At 51.2% G+C, this 21,170-nt stretch overlaps 1 protein-coding gene across 2 annotated transcripts in view; it reads left to right on the forward strand.

The window, feature by feature from the left end:
* The first annotated feature begins 5,087 nt into the window (after positions 1–5,087).
* The window catches only part of Fcgbp (Fc gamma binding protein), a 36,000-nt gene continuing 19,917 nt past the window's right edge, over positions 5,088–21,170 (forward strand). Inside the window, exons 1-8 of one of the 2 annotated variants that reach the window (XM_076574920.1) lie at positions 5,088–5,180; positions 5,494–5,550; positions 6,341–7,588; positions 9,720–10,069; positions 13,134–13,704; positions 14,353–14,957; positions 18,222–18,789; positions 20,550–21,142. In XM_076574920.1, the coding sequence (XP_076431035.1) occupies positions 5,496–5,550; positions 6,341–7,588; positions 9,720–10,069; positions 13,134–13,704; positions 14,353–14,957; positions 18,222–18,789; positions 20,550–21,142 (3,990 nt within the window). In that variant the 5' untranslated portion in view covers positions 5,088–5,180; positions 5,494–5,495. The remainder of the gene's footprint in view (positions 5,181–5,493; positions 5,551–6,340; positions 7,589–9,719; positions 10,070–13,133; positions 13,705–14,352; positions 14,958–18,221; positions 18,790–20,549; positions 21,143–21,170) is intronic. The other variant, XM_076574921.1, reaches the window with a different exon arrangement.

Genomic DNA, 21,170 nt, shown 5'->3' on the forward strand with positions numbered 1-21,170 from the left:
CACATTGCAGCCACAATCAGCACATAGGGACATGAGTGCTGGTGCCCAGCGTATCTCTAGTCCTTTTAATCAGTAGTAGTGGCTGCCAACATTTATAGTAGGGTCCCAGACTAAATAAAAAGGAATAGTTAAAGTATTCCTTAGTAGGCTGGAGAGATGATGGCTCATTGGTTAAGAGCATTGACTGCTCTCCCAGAGGACCCGGGTTCAGTTCCCAGCACCCACATGGCAGCTCACAACTGTCTGTAATTCCAGTTCCAGGGTACCCAACACCCATGGCAAAACACCAATACATATAAAATGTGTATATACAATGTTTATAATGTATATAAAATGTTTATATATGTATGTATGTATGTATATATATATATATATATATATATAGAGAGAGAGAGAGAGAGAGAGAGAGAGAGATACCGAGAGACCTTTAGTTGAAACATGCTAGAAATGTCCTCACAGACACATTCAGAGTTCTGTTTCCTAGGTGATTCTAAATCCAGACCAGTTGGCAATGAAAACTGATCATCACAAATCATAATAAAAAAGAAAGGGAGAATAGCCTGGTGTGGTGACAAATGCCTTTAATCCAGCACTTGGGAGTCAAATCTCTGTGAATTTGAGGCTAGCCTGGTCTACCTAGTGAGTTCCAGGGCAGCCAGGGCTATGTAGAAAGACCTTGTCTCAAACAAACAAAAGGAAAGGCAGAATAGAAGAAAGGAATACCAATATTCTTGATAAATGGATACAAAAAAATCCTCAACAGAAGATTAGCAAACAGAATCAGACATCAATTAGATCATTCTAATTAGTATGACATTGGGGTTAATTTCAGAGATGCAAGGACATTTCAACACATGCAACACAACAAACATGGCGCAGCACGTTAACAGAATGAGTATCAACACTGTAAAGTGGTTTCAGCCGGTGCAAAAGGGCATTTGGCAGTTCAAAGACTGCCAAGGATGAGTGAGGTGGTTTAATGGGCAGAGGCCTTTGCCACATAAGCCTGATGACCTGAGTTTGCTCCCCAGAAGACACATAAAAAGATGGAAAGAGAGAACCAACTCTGAGCTCTGAACCATTCGGAAGACAGCAAGAATATGAGAAAAGGAAGAGATACAAATTTTGGGAAAAACAAGAAGGCCCAACTTGACAAAAACTGAATGCGTTTCTGTACACTAACAATGAAAGCATGGAATCTAAAATTAAAAGCATACTACCATTTATAATTGTACCAGAAAAAGTTAAAATTCATTAGTAAATCTAACAGAATAAGTAGATTTGTATTCTGAGAAATTTCAAAATACTGGTGAGATTGAGATATAAATAAATGGAAAAACAATGTTCATGGATTAGAATACTCAATATTGTCACAAGAAAAGGCCAGTTCCAAAATAGACTTATGAAAATTAAGATCCTTTTTCATTCTTAGGAATATTAAAAGCCAGATCACAGAGAAGGGGGAAATATTTGCAAAATACATAACCAACAAACAGTTTATGTTCAGACTATAGAAAGAATCCATACAGATCAGTTAGACAAGCAATGAAAAATATTGGGAAAGATCCAAATGGCCAATAAACACGTGAAAATGTGTTCAATCTCACTGACGAGCACAGACTGAAACCGCAGGCCAGGGTCTGGAGAGATGGTGCAGCTACTGAGAGCGGCAGCTGCCTTGCAGAGGAGCCAGGTCTGGCTCCCAGCATGCACACGGTGGCTCACAACCCTCTGGAACTCCAGTTCCAGGTCATCAGGTCATACCTACTGTGCAAGTTGAATTAGTGCCTTAGTTTTGAGAAAATATTGACAGAATCTAAACCTTAATCCAGTAACCTGGGAAATTTACAATTTGGAAGGTCACACTACTTTCCAAAGAAATTGTGTACATGCACAAAAACATTAGCTAAAGTAAAAACAACCCAAATGTTTATGGATAAGTATGTTTTCATAAAACTGAATATCATGTCACATTGAAAATAAAATATAGTTACTTGGGCCAAGAAGCCACTGATTAAAAGTAGATAATCACAAAACAAGACAAACATGATTCTATTTACACAGAATTCAAAAAACAAAATAACCTATGATATTAGAAGCCAAACTGGTCACTAGCTTTCAAGAGGTAGGGAGCATGAAAAGTGTCTCTGGGATGCTGGAATGTTCTTGCTAAAGACTTCACCTGGCTTATAAGACTTCGCCTGAAGATTGTAAGGGTGTATTTATTTGAGGTGATTTAATGAGCTATATACATTTATGGTTTGTTTACTTATTAGTATTGTATCTTATTTTAATCAGATACTGGAAAAAATAGACTCATGGATCACATCAGAACAGTTGTCTATAAGGAAACCAAAGGAATGAAAAGGAAATAAAGAGTAAATGACTAGGTATGTGGATGGCAGAGCAAATAAGCATCCTGATGAGTGGATGGATAGAGCCCGTGTAGTAACAGCTCTCGTGTTGTGTGGTGGCAAATGTGGACAGTGGTGCAGGTCCTCGTTTTAAATTACACTAAATTAAAAAATCCAGCTCCTCCATTACACTTGCCACGTTTCAAGTGCTCAGTAGCCTCATGAGTGCAACAGCTGAATTGTCTACCACAGGCAGAGGAGAGGAAGTGTCCATCATCACTGGACGTTCTGTTGAACAGCATGGGCAAGCATGGTTGCATTCTGGAGAAGAATAATAGAAAGACCATAAAAGGAATCTAAAAGTCACCAGCATTGAAGATGCGCACGTAGGAAACAGACCCAAGTATCACAAAATCCAGAAAGTGATATAGAAGCCAAGACAGTTTCAAGGAGGAAACACTGATGTTTGATGTTACAGAGAAGGAGCTAGAACCATGTGGCAAGTGACGGATCACTGGAAAACTTGGAGCAGTTTCTGTGCATGGACAAGTCAGATCATTGGGTCCAGAGTATGAAGGAATGCAATTAGAAACTTCCAGCAAAACCAGACCTTAGCTGGACAAAGTAAACCATTTGCCCTGTGTCCTGGCTTGTAGAGCCCAGACAAGTCAGAGGCTCCCCCAGGGTCTGGAATGGGGTTGCCTGCCTCATATATAAGGAGAGGCTCAAAGGTTCAAATTTAAACACCCTTGGGCTCAGAGGAAAGCTATCATGGTCAGGATGAATATGATTTCTTTGACTATAAGGAAGTGTCCCTGCAGGTTATTTCCGGGATTGTTAGTGAGATTCCTGAGAATATAAATAATCTGGGGTAGGGCACAGGGCTGTATCAATGCATGAGTACACACACACACACACACACACACACACACACACACACACACACACACACACACACACACACTTTGAACCCTGAAAGGAGTAACAGACAAGGTCCCAAGGAGTTACCAAGTTACAATGTTCATAAGACTTGCTCCACCACCCTATTTCTGAGGTATCCATCTGCAGAGAGCAGTGATCAAAGGGGTGGGTTTCTCTTTGGTTTCAGTCAGGGGAGACATTAAGGCTTAGAGGAGTGTGTGGAAAGGGGGTCAGAGTTGTCTCTGAGAACACGCCCTCATGTTTTCCTCCCCACATCTCATTTCTCTGAGGGTCTGAAAGGGGAAGAGAGGTAACCACATAGAGTGGCTTGTCATCTTCATTTAACATCACTTTCATCCTTGGGAGTCCTGGTATCTTCTCTTCCCAGGCCATGTTTTCCTCAGGGACTCTGCCATGTTCTCTCCTGGCACTCAGAGGGCTTCCCTGAGGACACTATGCCTCTGTCCTCCCCCAAGTCCTCACTCTCCATGACTCCCACCCCTAGCCTGCACCCACTTGTTCCTGCTTATCTCTGGCTGCCATCCAGCCTCCCAGTTAGCCTCCTATTTACTCACTTCTCTTGCCTGATTGACTTGAGGGCCCTATCAGTACCAAAGCTTTATCTTCCCCTCTGAAAACCGTCGCTGAGTGGTTGTATGAGAAGTCACAGCCCTAGAGGGAGAAGATCCTCCACCCACCCAGGTGCACAGAAGTCTGGGCCTCCGAGATAAGGGAGGAGGAGTGGGAGGAGGTGTTGACAGAGGACACCAGCCGGGCTCTGCAGCTGCTGCTCCTGAGGAGACTCCTCGGCAAACATTCATCTCCAAAGAGGGATCAGGCGAGTATGGCAGGGCCCATGAGACACGCTGACCCCAGCCTAGAAGATCCACACCACCCTGCCTCTCGCTCTGCCACCTGCCCCATGCCTCATCTCAGGCCAGCTGCAGGGTAATGGGGAGGCACAGAGTCACTCAAAACCTGTCCAAGCAGTCCCTTCTAAGGGTACAAAAGAAAGAAGAAAGGAAGAAAGGGAGGAAAAAAGGAGAGGGATGACAAAACCACAGAAAGCTGAAAAATCCCAAACCAAATAATTCTCCAGGAAGTGAAACCCTCATGGTCTTGTGGAATCAGGAAATGGAGACCTCTGGCCTTAGTCACACACAGCCTGAGTCCCAGGCCTCCCCGCTTTACCCCTTCCCTGCCACAAGTAGTTAAAGAGCCCTCAGAACCTCAAGGAGCCCGGCAAAGCCGCGTCTCCATGTTTCCACTTCCTAGGTGAGAAACCCGGGAGACCTCGATGGACTTGGGGTAAGCACGTTAGGATAGACATCACAGGCCTGGGCCGAGGCCTCACACCCCTGCCCACCCCCAGACACCATCCTCCACTGGTGACTGGAAAGAATGTGGGATGGCTAGGAACCAAGGCTCAGCTTGGGACCGCAGGGAGCTAGGGCCCGGATGTGAGTGCTTTACTGTTGTTTCTGGCAGGGGTCAGAGAAAGTAATCTGGCCAGTGAGCCAGCAAACAGGACGAGTTGCCACCTCCCATCTCAATTTCAAACCCTAACCACTACCCCACCCCTGCCCAGGGACCCAGGATCTCAACGTGCTGCTCTCCAGCTGTCTCCACAAGGACGACGCCCTTCCAGGACTGAATTGATCCATAAGCTCCCAGGGTGTAGCCACCAGCTGCTCTCAGCCCTCTCAGAACACAGGCTACAGATTCGTCCTCCACCCTTGGCAGGTCTTCAGGGCTCCCCATTCCACCTGGCCTGAGAGCATCCTCCTCCTCCAGGAAGTTGGCATCATGGGCTTGTCAGGTGACCCAGGGTGTGGCCGAAGGAGCCAGGAATCTCCACTATATAGCCTAGCTTTCAATCTGGTCCTGCAGCTCCGGGACCTGCAGGTAAGAAAGGCTGAGGTTCTCTGCAGAAGGGGGCAACTAACACCCTATTCTGGATCTGGGTGTTAGACCACCTCTTTACCGCTACCTTCAGACCCCTGGCTACCCCGTCCATTGCCTTTGATCCTGACCTCCCCATCTCACGCCCAGCCTCACCCCCCACCCCAAACCTATCTGGTCCTATCTATTCAACTTCCCTTCCACCTGAGCCCTCCTTACACCCAGTGGTCCTTGTCCTGAGACTGTCCCTTCTGTCCCATCTGGAATGGTCTCCAACAGGACAGCATCCTCTGACCTCCCTCTCGCCCTGCTGCAGGCATGGGATCCCTGTGGAGCTGGTGGGCCCTCTGGGCCGGAGCAACCCTCCTGTGGGGTAAGTCAGATCAAGCCCCCATTCATGTCTGGGAAAACGCTGCTTGCCCGGGTCAGCACCCTCAAGTTTTGGCCCCTCTTAGTGCCATCCCGCAAGGCTAACTTAAATGAGAGAGAAGCAGCTGAAATTGAAGAGGCCCTTAGGTAATGCAAGAAATACGATAGAATTCATTTATGCTTCTCTCTCTCTCTCTCTCTCTCTCTCTCTCTGTCTCTCTCTCTCTCTCATTCACACACAGACACACAGACACGCACACGCACACACACACACACACACACTGAAGAGCCCCCTACCCTCTAGTTCTCACAGACACTCTGTCCACATTCCTACAATCCCTTTCCCCCTCCACCCACTTCACACAAATCCCCTAGTCATATTAAGACAGAAACTACACAGATTGGATGGAAATTTCATTTAGAACTTCAGTTAGCCAAACAGCTTTTCTTGAAAAATATAAATGGGTGGCATTTTTTGAAAGGCTCTAGTCTTTCATATTAACAACCAGCAAAAGCTGTCTCAGATGGAGCCTGGTGCTCCAGGGTCCACGGTCCCCTTCTGGACGGTCTCACTCATTTCTGGGCCTCCTCTGGCCCCGCTGCATTTGAGTTCCAGAGCACTGTGCAAAGCGCTCGGGTATTGGGGCAGCGAAAGCCAGAACGGCGTGTGGATGAGCGCTGCATGAGTGAGGAGGGAGCAGAGGGGGGTTATCTCAAGAGGTTCTCAGGTACAGGCCAGCGGGCTGGGTTTGTAAGGGGACGAAAAAGTGGACCCACACCTGCGTTTCCTTAAGGGTTGACCCAGGAGGCCACAGTGAACTCCAGGAACACTGGTGGGGAAGAATTCCTCACGGCCTTCCTGCAGAATGACCAGCCGGGGTACGGCACGGCCTCTCTCCGCCTCTTCATCTCCAGTCTGTCAGAGAGCATCACCTCTGTCACCATCCTCAGCCAGGCGGATGACACCTCCCAGAAGGTCACAGTGAAGCCTGGGGAGTCAGTCATGGTCAACATCAATGCCAAAGCAGAGATGACTGGCGGCGGCACTTTCCGGCATGCAGTAGTGGTCCACTCTGACCACCCCATCTCTGTGCAGGCATTAAATGCTAAGCCCAGAACAGCGGAGCTAACCTTGCTCTGGCCGGTTGGAGCCCTGGGCACAGAGTACTTTGTGCTCACACCCCCTGGCATCTCTGCCCAATATGCAAAGGAGTTTGCTGTGGTGGCTGGCGGAGCAGGTGCCTCGGTCACTGTCAGCTTAAAGGCAGGAGTGACATTCCATGGCACTTTCCATCCAGCTGGTAGTGTATTAAGTGTGACTCTGCAGCCTTATGAAGTAGCCCAGCTACAGAGCACATCAGATCTCTCCGGGTCAAGGGTCACAGCCAGCAGCCCAGTGGCTGTTCTTTCTGGCCACAGTTGTGCCCAGAAGCACACGGACTGCAACCATGTGGTGGAGCAACTGCTACCCACATCTGCCTGGGGAACCCACTATGTGGTCCCCCCTCTGACCTCCCAGTCCCGCTATGATCTAGCCTATGTTGTAGCCAGCCAGACCACAAAACTGACATACAACCATGGGGGCACCATTGGCTCCCGGGGCCTCCAAATGGGTGATGTGGCTGAGTTCGAGATCCGGCCGACCCGGCCACTCTACCTGTCTGCAGATGTGGGCATCCAGGTTATGCTTTTTGGCACGGGGGCCATAAAGGACCAAGTGACCTATGACCCTTACCTGGTCCTGATCCCAGATGTGGCAGCTTACTGCCCTGCCTATGTGATCAAGAGTGTGCCAGGCACCGAGGGTGTGGCCCTGGTGGTCGCACAGACAAAAGCCACCAGGGAGCTAACCATGGATGGGCAGGCATTGGGAGCCAAACTCACGTGGGTGGCCGTGCCAGGCAGCGAGTTCTCCTATGCGGAAGTGGACCTCGGCACTGCAGACAAGATGCACACGGCTGAGGCTTCCACCAGCTTTGGGCTGCTCACCTTCGGGCTGGCCCAGGCTGTGGGCTATGGGACAGGAGCTGCCTGTGGACAGAGTGAGTGATGGGAAATGAGCCCTGCCTGGCCTTGGCCTCCTGGCCATGCCTTCCCTACCTATTCCTCTTTGGCTTCCTGATTTAGTCAACCTTTCCATCTCATGTCTGTCCTCTACGGCACACTTCCTTAATCCCTCTCAGCCCCTTCCTACCCCTACAGAAAACCATTCTGAATATTTACCAGCAAGAGTGACTGAAGGCCCAACCATCCATAGCACTGCATCAGGAAGCCCTACTGTGCGCTCTATCGGTTTGTGATGAGCTTATAAGAAGGGTCCTGGGGAGACCCAGGAGGTCAGGGTGGGGGGATCTTTGGGAAGGGGCTGGTCAATATTTTGATACCTCAGCAACTGATACAGTTATAGCCGCTGCTAACTGCAGTACTGCACGCCTCATGGAGGACTGTTGATGCTCAAAGTCTGGAGATCCAAACAGTGAGGACCCCGGGACGGGGCGTCTCTGCACTCCAGCCTCCCTGGGTGCTTCATGTGCTTTGGCGTGGTTAAGGGACAGGATCTGGCCCTGTGTGTGGCCTCAGGCTCAGCCCATTCAGAAGATGCCAGCAGGTAGCTCGGGGGTTGTGAGAACACAGGGCCAGAGCCAGAGGGCCTGGGGTTAAACCCAGCTGTGCCTGTGCGACCTTTGGCCTGTCACCCCACCTCTCTGGGCTTCAGGTTCTGAGACTCTGAAGTGGGGATAATGCCTGACCCCCCACACCCACCCACACCAGGACTGTGGTGAGAGTGGAACAAATGAATGCACTTCCTTGTGGCAGAAGGTCAGGCCGGTGCGGGGTGAGGGGTGAGCTGTTGCAGGGGGGTCAGAAGAGAGAGTTCTGAGGGCTGGAGGCTGACCAGGAAGGGCTGTTTCTTCCCAGACTGTCTTCTTCAACTGGGAACCTAGACCAGGGCTTCCTTATCCTGGCAAAAATGCCACCCCACTTCAAGGGGCACTTACAACATGTGTGTATCTGTAGGTATGCACACCCAGGCATGCATGTGTGTATCTGTGTATGAGCAGGTATGCACACCCAGGCATGCATGTGTGTAAGCAGGTATGCACACCCAGACATGCATGTGTGTAAGCAGGTATGCACACCCAGGCATGCATGTGTGTAAGCAGGTATGTACACTCAGGCATGCATGTGTGTATGCAGATATGCATACCCCAGCACACATGTGCAGAGGCCAGGGATCATTCTCTTCTGATGCCTCCCCATCTTGTCCGTTTGTTTTTGAGATTCTGAACCTGGAGCTCTCCATCAGCAGACCTGGCTGACAGCCAGCCCTGGGACCTGCCTGTCACTGCTCCCTTCAGTCTCACTGAGCTGACACCCGTGCATGCCACCGTGCCCAGCTTTCACACAGCAAGCGCTTTACCCACAGCCCCCGTCCTGTCCTCCATTTCCTGTCCTTGTTCATTCCAGCAGATGGGAAGACAAGGAAGAGGGAAATGGAACCATGAACAGATGAATGTTTCAGTGGCTGCTCCTGGTCCCTCTTCACTCCCTGCCACTCCTCTGGCCCAAGCTGTGTTAAACAGTGAAATCAGAAACCCTGGGGTGGGGCTGAAGAGATGGCTCAGTGATTAAGGACACTGGCTGCTCTTCCAGAGGTCTTGAGTTCAATTCCCAGCAACCATATGGTGGCTCACAACCATCTGTAATGAGATCTGGTGCCCTCTCTGACTACAGGCAGAACACTGTATACCTAATAAATAAATAAATCTTTTAAAAAAAAAAAAAAAAGTAAGTAGCCGGGCGGTGGTGGCGCACGCCTTTAATCCCAGCACTTGGGAGGCAGAGCCAGGCGGATCTCTGTGAGTTCAAGGCCAGCCTGGGCTACCAAGTGAGTTCCAGGAAAGGCGCAAAGCTACACAGAGAAACCCTGTCTCGAAAAACCAAAAAAAAAAAAAAAGAAAAAAAGAAAGAAAAAAAAAAGAAAGAAAAAGAAACTCTGGGGTGTCAGGAAATCCAGAGAATCCCTCTCCATGAGACTGCAAACCTCAGTTTCTATACCTGTAAAATGGGTGGCTGTGAGCCAACTGCCCATCGTCCACACTGAAGGAGGACCCCAGGTTTCTGACCTCACGAACATTTCTAACTCTGTTTCTAACTCTCTTCCCTCCCCAGCTCGGCTCTCCCCAGCAGAGGCTTCCTGCCAAGGCATTCAGTGTACATCCGGGCAGCGCTGCCAGATGGTGAGTGGGAAGGCCAGGTGTGTGGCAGAGTCCACAGCTGTCTGCCGCGCCCAGGGTGATCCCCATTACACCACCTTCGATGGCCGTCGCTATGACATGATGGGCACCTGCTCCTACACCATGGCTGAGCTGAGTGGAGAGGATGAGACCTTGCCCGCCTTCAGTGTGGAGGCCAAGAATGAGCACCGCGGCAGCCGGCAAGTCTCCTACGTGGGCTTGGTCACAGTCTACGCCTACAGCCACTCGGTGTCGCTGGTTCGTGGGGAAACTGGCTTCGCCAGGGTAAGTGTTCAGGGTTGAGTACCCGTGAGCCACCAGTCAAAAGCAGGAGCCCGAGCCCTGCTCTGACCCCAAACTCAGCCTTTCTGTGGGTGAGGTGGTAGGGAACTGGTGAGACATGGAAACCGTTTCTTTAAAACCTTCCCTCACTGACTCCGCGTCTACAAGCGTTAAGGATGTTTTGTTTAGTGACCGGTTAGGAAGACGACAATCAGGTGCTCTTTGGAAAAGCAAATGGGAAAAGAGAAAATAGAAAAAGAATGATGTCACTGTCCAGCAACAAAGGATCTCTAGTGCAGCCCAGTCACCACTGGTGACGGTGACGGTGTGCTGGTGCCAGGTCTGCTCCTGGGTACATGCTTTTGTGTGTGTGTGTGTGTGTGTGTGTGTGTGTGTGTGTGTGTGTGTGTGTGTGTGTGTGTGTGTTACATTCTGTCTTTAATGCTTACAGCATCTTTTTGAGGTGGCATTGTATTGTGAGCGGGCACAGGTGAGGTCTCCCTAGTAAACACTGGAAAGGGACACATGCAGCTGGAGGCCAGGTCTCTGTGCTCAGTCTGGTACACACTGCTGTGCAGTCAAAGCAAGAGCAGTTGTCCCCCTTCCCCACCATGGCAGTGGGGAGTCTCTAAACAAGTCACTGTGCAGGTTGAGACTCCCTCGTCTGAGATGCTTGAGGCCAAAAGTGCTTCAGATTTTGAACTTTTAAAGATTTTGGAATATTTCTATGTCCATACTATGATGGGACTCAAGCCTAAACACAAAATCCATTTAGGTTCCATACATTCCTAACACAAAGCCTAAAGATAATTTCATACATGGTGTTCAGTGCACACAGTTTTAAAATCTTATTCACCCTCCTTTCTGGTATCAGGGACTGAACCCATGTATAATGTCTTCTTAATGCTCAAAAAGCATCAGATTCATTTCATTATTTCAGATTTCAGATGTTTGAACCAAGGGTAGGTAATTTAGACAGTGAGCACTTGTATATCAGCCCCTGCATAGACTCTCAATATTTTAATTATTCTTCATTTACCACAGATACCCATCTGTACATTCCTGTCAGATTGACAGGCTCATTTTTTATGTACTTGAAACCCAATTACAGACATCAGGACACATCACCAAAATGACTTCAACATACGTATCATTGACTAGAATGCAATGTTTACATAATTTTTGCTTTGTTTTCAGATAAATATATTTATATTCAGTGGTGCAGCACCCATTTAGACTCTGAAAAAAATGAAGGACTGGGTGCACAGCCAGGGCAGAGCACTTGTCCTTTCTGTTTTAATTTTTATTTTAGTTAGACTCTTGCTACATAACTCCAGCTGGCCTGGAACTCATTGTGTAGGCCAGCATGGCCTGAACCTCAGAGATCTGCCTGCCTCTGCCTCCAGAGTGTACCATCACACCTGGAAAGGCCCAGTTTCAATTCACACACATCCCCCCAAAAAAACAAAATCCTACACTGTAAGTATGCACTTCAACAGAGTTTTGACAAACGTGTAACAAAACCCCCGTTAAGATAAAGAATCTTTCCATCACCTTGGACGATCCTACCGCAGCTTTCCAGATGTTCTTCAGGCAATGTCTCCTGTCTTGATTCTTTCCCTCATAGGTTAGTTGTGCCTCCCAGTGCTTGGGAGGCAGAGACAGGTGCCTCTGTGAGCTTGAGGCCAGCCTTGTCCACATAGTGAGTATAGAGACTCACAAAGAACTTCATAAAAGGGCATAGTATAAAACTGATAATGTGTGCATAGACATCATCTATTGGTTTTTTCTCCTTCACACAAGAAACTACTTCTTTTGGTCCTTTTAAAAAAAATGCTGAATTTTTTGAAATGTGATTATTGAATGCCCCCCCCCACACACACACACACAAATGCTGAGTGCTGTACTGCTGGGCTGCGTTCCAGCTCTCTCCCTTTCGCTTTGAGACAGGGCTCGCTGGGTTACCCACTGGCCTCACACTGGCAGGCCTCCTATCTCCTGCAGAATAGCCGGGGCTCTCATTCCTCCTTCCAGGCCTGACTCAGCTCTCCCCTCTCTGGGGAGACTTCCTTGGCTGGCAGAATTCCGTACAACCTTTCCTCGAGGCTTCCAGTCCAGCCCCAGCCCTCGGCAGAGCCTCCTGTCTCCCAGCCTGACTCCTCAGCTCGCACTGTTTGCTCATGCTGTGTGGCTGTGTCTTCCCCTGTGGTCTTCCAGCATGGACAGGGTCAGGAAAAATGAGCTTATTTCATGGCCGTTGGCGGGGGCGAGGTGGAGGACAGACATGAGGCCCTTCTAAAGTGAAGGTGTGTCACAGAGCAGAGAGACAGCCAACTCCTTGCTTCTTAGAGAGGGAGGAGGCATTCGGGAACATGTGCCACTTTGCCCACAGCTCGGAATGTGCCAGGGCTTGAATTATAGCTGCCCCTGGGCAGAGATCTTGCTATGCTGACTGATATGCCACCGTGATGGCAGATCTGTCCTCTTGGCGGGTGCTGGTCTTGACTAGTTCTGCCCACAGCCTCCCATCTCTCACTCCCTAGCTCATGACCATGAGTCCTGCTGGTCTCACTGGTTCCCTGCAGCTGCCCCTTGCTGCCACCAGACCTGCCAGCTTCCTTCCTCACACTGGCTTCACCACTTGTAGCCAGCCTGCTCTCCTGCCGGGCACTGCGGGAGGCACTGGAGAGAAAACCATGAGGTGGCCTTTAGTGGCTCAGACAGATGGAGGATGCGGGACACTAGCATGCTGCAGGAGAAGGCGAGATGCTGTGGGGACCGGGAAGCAGAGGAGGAGAGGCAACAGGAAGGGTGGTCAGGGGTGGCCTCAGAGTCTGTGGCACCTCGGCAGACATTAGCTGCGGAGGGGGGTCTTCATGCACATCCCGGGAAGAACACCTCAGCCACTGGAGGTGCAAGAGCAAGCATCCCTGGGCTCCGCTGGGAAGGACAAAGGAAGGGCAAGGAGGAGGGTGTTCTGTGTGACTAGAGCTGGGGACTTGAGTGGAGGAGATGAGGGCGGAAGGGGAGATAACACAGGGGTCTGACCGCTGCCGCCTCTCCGCAGATTGACAATCAGCGCTCCCGTCTCCCTGCCTCCCTGAGTGATGGTCGCCTGCGTGTGTACCAGAGTGGGACACGAGGTGTTATAGAGCTGGACTTTGAGCTGGTGGTCACCTATGACTGGGATTGCCAGCTGACACTAAGCCTGCCCAAGCGCTTCCAAAACCAGGTGTGGGGGCTGTGTGGCAACTATAACGGAGACCCTGCCGACGACTTCCTCACACCTGATGGGGAACAGGCTCCGGATGCCTTGGAATTTGCAAATAGCTGGAAGCTGGATGATGGGGACTACCTGTGTGATGACGGCTGCCACACCACTTGCCCCTCCTGCACTGCAGGCCAGACCCAGCACTATAAGGGAGACCGTCTCTGTGGCATGCTAACTCTGTCCACAGGCCCCTTCTCTGCTTGCCACGAATTCCTGGACCCCAAGCCTTTCCTGGAGGATTGTGTGTTTGACCTTTGTGTGACTGGAGGGGAACGCCTCAGCCTGTGCCGGAGCCTTAGCGCCTATGCCCAGGCCTGTGCAGAACTGGGTGTCTCTCTTGGGAACTGGAGGTCGCCAAGCAACTGCCGTGAGTAGCACCTAGGATGAGAAGCCCATGGTGAAGGCAGGGAACCCCCTTGCATTTGCTCAGTATCTGAGTCATGACTGTGATTCAGCCTGATGCTGGACAATGCCAGAGACACAGGTTGGCCAAGACATCCAAGCCTTGCCAAAGTTAGCCTAAGGTTGGGACAGACACATCATTGGACAGGGAGAGTTTGGAGAGATTGGGGCTTGAGACAGAGAAGGCATGGGCATGGGTAGGAGAGTAGGAGGGATGGGGACAGGGAGGTGATGAGGGAAGCCCCTGGGCCTGGGGAGGACTCTGCTTTCTCCTGAGATGGAGGTTGGGGGTGAGGTTCATGGTCTGACCCTGCATTCCCAGCTCCTCTGGCTGCTGTGAGGAGCAGATTTGGGACAGGGGACCAGGACACCAGGCAGGAGTCTGTTGTGGTTCATGGGCTGTGGAGACAGATTTGGGTGGCTTTGACTATGAAAGTCACAGGGTTTGCCCACTGACTGGTTGTTCGGGAATGAGATAGAGGAGGCCATTGGGACCTGAGCATCAAGAAGGTATGAGCGCCATTAACTGAGGGGTGTGGAGATCCGAGGAAGCGGCTTTGTCTGGGGGAGCCCCCGCCCTTGCCTGACCCAACCAACGTCTGTCCTTCCACAGCCATGTCCTGTCCAGCCAACAGCTGCTATGATCCCTGCAGCCCTGCCTGTCCAGCCTCCTGCAACTCAGAAGCTGCACCGGCCAACTGCTCTGAGCGCCCTTGTGTGGAGGGCTGCGTGTGCCTTCCAGGCTTTGTGGCCAGTGGTGGCGACTGTGTGCCTGTGTCATCCTGTGGCTGCACCTTCCAGGGCCGCCCCCTGGCCCCAGGTCAGGAAGTGTTTGCTGACGACCTGTGTCGGCAGCGCTGCACCTGTGATGCGGCCACCCAGAAGGTGATCTGCAGGGACACATCAGGATGCCCTTCTGGGGAGCGCTGCCGTGTGCTGAACGGCCTCCTGGGTTGCTACCCAGACAACTTTGCCAGCTGCCAGGCATCGGGAGACCCGCACTACGTGAGCTTTGATGGAAGACGCTTTGACTTTATGGGGACCTGCGCGTACCTGCTGGTGGGCTCGTGCGGCCAGGATGCCGCGCTGCCTGACTTTAAGGTGCTGGTGGAGAATGAACACCGAGGAAGCCAGACTGTGAGCTACACCAGAGCTGTGCGGGTGGTGGCCCGCGGTGTCGAGGTGGCTGTGCGCAGGAGGCACCCCGGAAGAGTGCTGGTGAGCGCCCCCGGGTAGGGAATTGGGGGAGGGTGTGAATCCCCTGAAGGTTAGTGGCTGCAGTTGGGGTGGAAGGGGCTGATTTTTAAAAAATCTTGTGGTTTAAGGGGAGGCCCAGGAGCCAGGCGGCGCCATCTCTCCTCAGCTCTGACTCTCTGTAGCCTTTGCATTTTCCTCTGAGAAAGGATGGGGAAAAGAGAGGCTTCATCCTGGAGCAGCAGCAGCAGCCACTGGCTGGGGAGTTGTGGAGCTCTGATGACCTCATGTCTGCCTTGGTGCCCGTGAAGTGCCCAGGAGATGGTGGTGGTGGTTGACTGTCTTCTGAAACTTGAGAGTTGTAGACTTGTGCATTTTCTGGAAGATGGTGGATCATAGAGCGGATGGCATATGGATGCCGGTATCTAGCTGCATGTGCTTGTTGGAGGATAACCCGGAGCCTCACCGGCCTCTGGGAGCAAGATGGAGCAGCTCCGACAGTGTCAGGACGGCCTTCAGAAGGGCCCAGCCCCACCGAGAGTAGAGAAGCACTCATTTCTCTGTAGACACCAGAGGGGAACTGAGAAGCGGGGCGCCGGGTGTCCACACGATGGCTGACACTTACAATAAAGAAGTGAGGGCACTAGTTGGAGTCTGGCCCATCCCCTGGGTCGAGGAATAGAAACATTGGAAGTGGCTGACAGAGAGAACTCCCTGTGCTCCAGGTCCCACGTACCCCTCACATGCTTTTGCTCCTAGTCTCCAAAGCAATCTTAGAGCGAAGGAAATCGTGCCCATAAGTAAGTACAGGGGCTCCAGATAAGGAGAGGGAATAATTATTCATCAGTATTTGTTCTCTCACCTCTCTGACGTGGCATTTGCCCATGGCTTGTCTCCTAATACCTAACACACATCATGTTACCACTAACTTCAGTGGGCTAAAGGAACAGTGCGTGTTCATTCACCTCCTGTCCACAGCAAGCAAGGAAAATAGTTCAACTTTGGCTGAAAACAAAAACTGAAACACGGAGAGGTTATGTTGTATGAATCCTAAATGGTCTTATAATACAAACCCAGAGCCAGATATTGGGGTAAACGCTGCAAGATCAGAGGAAACAAAGGAACAAAGCAAGCCACGTCTCACCTCACCGACTCCACGAGTCCTCAGACTGAATGACCCTGAGTCCCCAGCCAAATGCCTCAGGTCCTGTCTCCTCCTGCCTTCTATGCCTGTCTCTGCCCAGCCCCTTCACTTCCTATCCCAACCCTCCTAGTGCTGGGATTAATGGCGTGGGTGCTTCCCGAATACTGGGATTGAAGGTGTGTGCCACCACTGCCTGGCTCTGTTTCTCTCCTAGACTAGAGCAATCTCATGTAGCCCAGTGTGGCCTTGAACTCACAGAGATCCAGACAGATCTCTGCCTTCTGAGTGCTAGGATTTGAGTTGTGTGCCACCACTGCCTGACCTCTGTGTTTAATTCTGCGGCTGGCTCTGTCCTCTGATCTTCAGGCAAGCTTTATTTCTTAGATTAAAAATGTCAGCACAAGGTTAAGTCACCTCCTGAGACACAGCTGTGTGATACTGAGAAGACCTGAGTGAGTTTGAGATACCCACGAGCTAGAATTTGGAACCCTGCTGTTTTGCTCAGGAATTCATACTTTGAAAAATGATTTTATTACTTTTAACTGAGGGGCATGGGTTGTGAACCTACGTGGCAGAGGACCCAGAAGTGTGGGATCCCTCTGGGCTGGAGTTACAGGCAATGTGCTACCCACCATGCATGCTGGGAACTGAAGTCAGTCCTTGAGTCCTCTGTAAAAGCAGTCCATGCTGCTAACTACTGAGCTACCTCTCCGCCCGCAGGAGTTTATTAGGCAAGACGGGGAACAGGTGGGGAGGAACGTAAAGCTGGAGCAGGTGACGGTGACGAGCAGCAAGGATGCTAATGGAGCTTGAGTGGAGAGATCAGAGACAGCGAGCAAAGAGATGGGGCGGGGGCTAGCTAGAACCAAGCTTTTGAATTCCGGCACGGCCTGGAGAACAGGGAAGACACCACCAGGCCAATGGAGGCGTCTTCCAGGCAGACGGGAGATCAGCTAGGAAGCCTGAGGCTGGGTCGTCTCGAAGAGACTAGAGTAGCACTGAGATGAAGAGAGCATTCCCGTGAGGAACACTGGAGATGGCATACAGAGGCAGGAGGAACTGTGGGTCAGAAAGGTGGACATGAGTGGGCCAAGTGGGTAGAGAGCTTAGTTTTGAGTGGACTATACCGGAGACCTTTGCCGCTGTCTGAGAACTGGGATGTGGAAGCGAGTGAAAATGTTGCAAGCTGGGGGACAGCAAGTACAGGACTGAGCTCTGTGAGTTCGAGTCCACGAATGGTTGGAGATGCAGGGGCAGGGCTGTGCTGGGAGACTGACTAGGGAACATTGGGACTCAGATCATCTAGATCATTTGAGGCCGCCATGAGAGGCTTGGCAGTGAAAAGCTGGCATGCAGAGAGCAGGCTGGAAAGTGGTGAGTGCTGTTCCAGAAAAGACTCAGAGGAGGTAAGGGCTGGAAAGTCAGAGACAATAGAGGCTGAGTAATGATGGGTAAGGCGCTGGCAGGGCCGAGGTCTCGCAGGACATTCCGTGTGAGAGGTCTGACCTGCAGGCAAGCCCAGAAGGATAAGCAAAAGCAGCAGGCTTGGTGGATGGTGTTTAGGCCGAGTGCAAAGCCCTTGGGGCTAGACTAAACGGGGAAAGCTACCCGGTGGGTTAGTCACTCTTCTTTCCATGGCCCAATGCCTGACAAGAAGCAACGCAAGGAGGGATTCGTTTTGGCCCGTGGTTTGAGGGGATACGGTACAGTGTGGTAGGAAGACAGGGCTACTGGCCCCATACTAACTGGATGTGAGGAGAGGTCCGCTCACATCTCAGTGGGCCAGAAAGCAGAGAGAGGTCAGTGGGCTATATCCTGTAAAACGTTCCTCCCAGCTTTGTCCTGCTCTAAGCTTGGCCCACTTCTTAAAGGTTCCAGAGCCTCCCAATGCAGCACCATCAGCTCTGGATGGTGTTCAAACACTTGCGCCTGTCGGGTACCAGGGAGACAGGTGAGGCCGGCTTTGAAAGCAGGAGAGACTTGGATCTCAGTTTAGAAGATCAGGAGCACTGGGTGATGTGCTAGGCAGAGGGAATGGCTGTTGTGAAGCCCTGAGGTGGAACCAAGGAGGGTGGGGTGGCTGGAGCCAGCTGAGTGAAAGCACGAATACACTGACCTGTTGTTCTTCCCGCGTCTCTACCCAGGTGGATGGCGTCCTTCAGTACCTGCCCTTCCAGGCTGCAGGCGGGCAAGTTCAGGTGTTCCGCCAGGGCAATGATGCTGTCGTGCGCACAGACTTTGGCTTGACTGTTACCTACAACTGGGATGCTCGTGTGACTGCCAAGGTGCCCAGTAGCTATGCTAAAGCTGTGTGTGGGCTCTGTGGGAACTTTAATGGGGACCCATCTGATGACCTGGCTCTGAGGGGTGGAGGCCAAGCTACCAGCGCACTGGACTTTGGAAACAGCTGGCAGGAGGAGGTTATACCTGGCTGTTCAGCAACTGACCCTGGCGACTGTCCCCAACTGGACTCCCTTGTGACCCAGCAACAACAAAGCAAAAAGGAATGTGGGATCCTTGCTGATCCTGAGGGTCCCTTCAGGGAGTGTCACAAGTTGCTGGACCCCCAGGGTGCTCTACGTGACTGTGTCTATGACCTCTGCCTGCTGCCCGGTCAGCCCAAGCCACTGTGTGATGCCCTGGCTGCATATGCTGCTGCATGCCAGGCTGCTGGGGGCACTGTGCATCCCTGGAGGAGTGAGACGCTTTGCCGTGAGTACCAAGGGTGGCGACCTGGGGTTGGGTCTGATGTCTGTTCATTAACATACGAGTGGCATCGTTTAATCCTTATGGTGCCTGGTGAGGAAGGTACTGTGATGATACCATGGAAGAGTACCAACTTGCAGCTACATGCCTGCACTCAAGACAGCTAGGAAGTCACAACAGCATGCAATGACTCTGGGGACTGAGCATGTATGGTGATCTCAAGTCAGATTGCCAGCGCCAGTGGTCAGTCAGGGAGAAGCAGTGTGCTGCATTTAGAATGAGCCTGGACCCCTCTGCAGTTGTCCGTGGTCCCATCTCCACACTTAACCCATGCAGGTCTCTGCTTCAGATGTGGGTGCGGGAAGGGCTGGCAAGCAGTTTAGCTTGTCTTTTGCAGAGATTTGGAATGCCATGTACCCATGTCCTGAGTTTTAAACTTGACTTGAGGATGCCCTATACTGCACATGTTTAGTGGTGTACATTAACATGCAGCTTGACTAGCTTCCAGCATGAGGCCAAACTGTGTAAATGCCGCCAGGTTCCCTGCCCTGGGAGGGGGATTTGAACTCTGAGTGGAGTATGCACCTCTAGCCGCTCCATCTCAAGTTAATTGCAAACACTGAAACTCCCAGCAAGTGGTAATCTTTGACCTTTAAGAACCTTTCATTGTGGGAAAAGTTGAACCTACCTCAAAGCATGCTAGGACAGTAGACCCTTTATGTCCATCATCCATTCCACAAAGATCAACATGGTATCGTATTTAAAACCACTATTACAGTATTTGTGTGGTGTGCGTGTGTGTGTGTCTGTGTCTGTTTGTATGGTGTGTGTGTGTGTAATGTGGTGTGTGTATGTGTGTGTCTGTGTGGTGTGTGTGTGTATGTTTGTATGGTGTGTGTAGTGTGGTATGTGTATGTGTGTGTAGTGCGGTGTGTGTGGGGTGTGTGTGTGTGGTGTGTCTGTGTGGTATGTCTGTGTGTGTGTGGTGTGTGTGTGGTGTGTGTGTATGTGTGTGTGTGTAAGCCACTAGCCATGTGGCAAGGTATAGATTCATAGAAATGGGTTAATTTAAGCTATAGGAACAGTTAGCAAGAAGCCTGCCATGGCCATACAGTTTATAATAATATAAGTCTCTGTGTTTACTTGGTTGGGTCTGAGCGGCTGTGGGACTGGCGGGTGACAAAGATTTGTCCTGACTGTGGGCCAGGCAGGAAAACTCTAGGTACATGTGTCTGTGTAGTGTGTGTGTGTGGTGTGTCTGTGTGTCTGTATGGTGTGTGTATGGCGTGTCTCTGTGTGTCTGTCTAATGTGTGTGTGGTGTGTGTGTGTCTGTGTATGTACATCTATAATATGAAAGCTACTACTAGAGAATGGTGGAATGCTTTGCTTGAAAGTCAGAGGTTCTGAGTTAGAAGAAAATGCAAGAAGCCAGAGGAGAGGGGCAGGAGGGAGGGGGAGGGGTGAAAAGGAAAGACACATCCACAGATACACCGCAGAGATTACTCACACGTACATGGGCATGCGTGTCTAAAACATGCATACACAAAGTTTATACTCAACTTGGACAGCCGTTAGTCACCAATTCCAGTACTGTTAGAACAAATATTAATTGACAGGATCTAATCAAATGTGATAGGAACTGTTCTTCTGGACCCACTGAACATACAGACACCTTGCAGCTGGGTCCCTTGCTTGTGTGTAAACTGGGGGCATCCACTGTGTCCCTTTGAAAGAGTTAGTGACCCTGATGGCCCTCTCTCTGCAGCCCTGGCCTGCCCACCTCACAGCCACTACGAGCCGTGTTCCTACGGATGCCCGCTGTCCTGTGGAGACCTGCCAGTGTCCCAAGGCTGTGGCACGGAATGCCGAGAGAGCTGTGTCTGTGATGAGGGCTATGCCCTCAGTGGTGAGTCTTGTGTGCCTCTGGCCTCCTGTGGCTGTGTACACCAGGGCACGTACCACCCACCAGGAGAAACCTTCTACCCTGGGCCTGGATGCGATTCTCTTTGCCACTGCCAGGAAGGTGGCCTGGTTTCCTGTGAGCCCTCATCCTGTGGCCCACATGAGGCTTGCCAACCATCCAACGGAGTCCTGGGCTGTGTGGCTGTGGGCACTACCACCTGCCAGGCATCAGGAGATCCTCATTACATCACCTTTGACGGCCGCCGCTTTGACTTCATGGGCACCTGTGTGTATGTGCTAGCGCAGACTTGTGGAACCCGGCCCGGCCTACACGAGTTCACTGTCCTGCAGGAGAATGAGGCCTGGGGCAACGGGCAAGTCAGTGTGACCAAGGCCATCACAGTCCTGGTGGCCAACCACACCCTGCGACTGGAGCAGAATCAGTGGAAGGTCAAGGTGAGAGCAGAGGCAGAGAATGGATGGA

This window comes from Peromyscus maniculatus, chromosome 1 (genome assembly GCF_049852395.1).
Source record: "Peromyscus maniculatus bairdii isolate BWxNUB_F1_BW_parent chromosome 1, HU_Pman_BW_mat_3.1, whole genome shotgun sequence".
NCBI classification, from domain to species: Eukaryota; Metazoa; Chordata; class Mammalia; order Rodentia; family Cricetidae; genus Peromyscus; species Peromyscus maniculatus.